At 39.7% G+C, this 2638-nt stretch overlaps 1 protein-coding gene across 1 annotated transcript; it reads left to right on the top strand.

The window, feature by feature from the left end:
* Positions 1 to 260: 260 nt before the first annotated feature.
* Positions 261 to 1220, top strand: LOC121476100 (olfactory receptor 56A3-like). Its single transcript, XM_041729844.1, has one exon. The coding sequence runs from the start codon at positions 261 to 263 to the stop codon at positions 1218 to 1220; it is 960 nt and encodes a 319-aa protein (XP_041585778.1).
* Positions 1221 to 2638: the final 1418 nt, after the last annotated feature.

Raw genomic sequence — 2638 nt, 5'->3', positions numbered from 1 at the left:
AAACTTTGATCATCCAACACGTATAAACAAATCATATTTCTTCAGGCCTCTATACTGCTTAAAGTGATAGGAACATCCCAGGAACACGGCACAAACGATAAACAGGTGGATTCACATGGGTCTGGATGACCTGCTAGAACTCACAAGTTTCAGCTCAGCAAAGCAAATGGCTCTAAATCCATGTGTCTTGAATTAATAGTTCATTTGTATCCTAATTTGACAGATCACTAAAGGAAAACTGTAGAACTATTTGGCAAAATATGACAGCACACCAAAATGGCACCATCCCCGTTGTCGTTTCAGACTTCCTCCTGAATTGTTTAGGCAGGTCTTCCAGCTGGAAGTTCTGGTTGTCCCTGCCCCTAAGCTTCCTCTTCCTCCTGGCCATGGGGGCCAATGGTGTTCTCCTGGTCACCATCCAGCTGGAGGCCTCTCTGCATGAGCCCATGTACTACCTGCTCAGCATCCTCTCTCTGCTGGACATCGTCCTCTGCCTGACTGTTATACCCAAGGTCCTGGCCATCTTCTGGTTTGATCTCAGGTCCATCAGCTTCTCTGCCTGCTTCATTCAGATGTACATCATGAATTGCTTCCTTGGCATGGAGTCTTGCACGTTCATGGTCATGGCCTATGACCGCTATGTGGCCATCTGCCACCCACTGAGGTACTCTTCCATCATCACTGATCAATTTGTAGCTAGGGCTGCTATGTTTATTTTGACGAGGAATGCACTTCTTACTATGTTCATTCCTATCCTCTCTGCCCAGCTCCATTATTGTGGAAAAAATATAATTGAGAACTGTATCTGTGCCAACCTCTCTGTGTCCAAGCTCTCCTGTGATAATGTTTTCCTTAACAAAATATACCAGTTAATTGTGGCCTGGACTCTTCTGGGCTCTGACCTAGTCCTCATCTTCCTCTCTTATGTCTTCATCCTAAAAACTGTTCTTAGACTCAAGGCAAAAGGGGCAGCTGCCAAAGCTCTGAGCACATGCGGCTCTCACTTCATTCTCATCCTCTTCTTTAGCACCATCCTGCTGGTTTTGGTTTTTACCCACATTGCCAAAAAAAAAGTTTCCCCTGATATTCCCATCTTACTTAATGTCCTACACCATGTAATTCCTGCAGCTCTCAATCCCATTGTCTATGGGATACGAACCCAGGAGATTAAAGAGGGAATTAGGAAATTACTGAGGAGATTAGCAGAGAGATTCAAGTAATTTTGTTCTAGCTTGACTTTTCTCAACCCCGAATACTCAAAATCACTATTGGAAGGCAGGGACTTGGAGATAAAATTACAGTCCTAATCCTCTCTCTGGACATGCCTGTAGATATGAACTGTATGGTTTCCCTCTTACTTCCCCCAGCCATGATGCTGAAGACTGTTCATCACACCTCCTTGTCTGCTCCTGATTAAATCCCTTTTAGAGTCAGTGTGATAGAAAATAAATACTCATTTAAAGATGTGTGGCTGATAGGAAGCATTGGTATTTACCGACAGTGCATTGACTTTAGAAAACTAAAATGAGATTAAAAAGCAACTGTTAAAAAATATTGACAGTAACCATTATGCTTTAGTCTTTCCCTCAGGCATTCAAACATATTTACTGAAATTTATGGTATGTACAGCACAGAACTAGAAAATGAGACTCCAACATACGTAAATCTTGATCCCATTACTCAAAAAGGCCTGGTGGAAAACCCAAAAACATGTAAAATCAATGTAGAAGGGTTAGATTAAAACTCATCAATAAGCCCAGAGGAGAGAGGAATTTGTTTGTATAGGTGGAATTCCTTGCATATCTGATCTCCTCCTTCAGTCCCTCAGTCAGGACTGCCTCCCTAACAGCTTCTCAAAAACATGAACCACTGTCTCTGGGACTTTTTTGCTTGTTGTTCCTCTGACCACATAGCCCCTTCCCTCCTTGGGTCTCCTGTTCACAGTATTTTAAAATAACATCCAATAATATTCTGCCAAAGCACAAATGATGCCTTAATGTCTTCTCTGTTTCCTTGTTCTGCCCTAATCATATCTACTGATAGTGCATTTTGCTCATTTGTTTAGTCAGCCCTACATTTACTAAAATTTAAGGAGCATAAGGGCAAGAACTTTTTCCTGATATGTTCATTGTTGTATTTCCAGTGTCCAAACTGTGATAGGTACAGTAGATACCATAAATACTTGTGAAATCAATGACTGAATCCAAGTTGAATAAATTATTAAATGTAAAAAAATTATTAAACGTATGCTAGTTACTAGGAATATAATTCATACACTATCCTTGTCCTCTGAGTTTTTATATTAAACATCAAACGTGAAGGATATCATATTTCATGCAAAATTCCATGGTCTGAGGACTGTATAAAATATTGCTGAGGGGAAGATGAGAGCTTAGAGGTAAGACCAGGAGTACATTTTTACTCACTTTGGTTTGAATACATATGAGAAATCTAAGTGATAGTGTAAACAATTCCACTGACAGGTTTAACACTCAAATAAGATATATACTTAGCACTGGGTGTTATTCTATATGTTGGCTAATTGAACACCAATAAAAAATAAATTTATAAAAAAAAGATGCATACTTAGGAATTGACTACATGTCATTACAAAACCAATGAGAAAACAAATCAAATA

This window comes from Vulpes lagopus, chromosome 15 (genome assembly GCF_018345385.1).
Source record: "Vulpes lagopus strain Blue_001 chromosome 15, ASM1834538v1, whole genome shotgun sequence".
In the NCBI taxonomy this organism is placed as follows: Eukaryota; Metazoa; Chordata; class Mammalia; order Carnivora; family Canidae; genus Vulpes; species Vulpes lagopus.
Note: the sequence above shows the minus strand (reverse complement) of the source record. Positions and strands in the feature narration are given on the sequence as shown.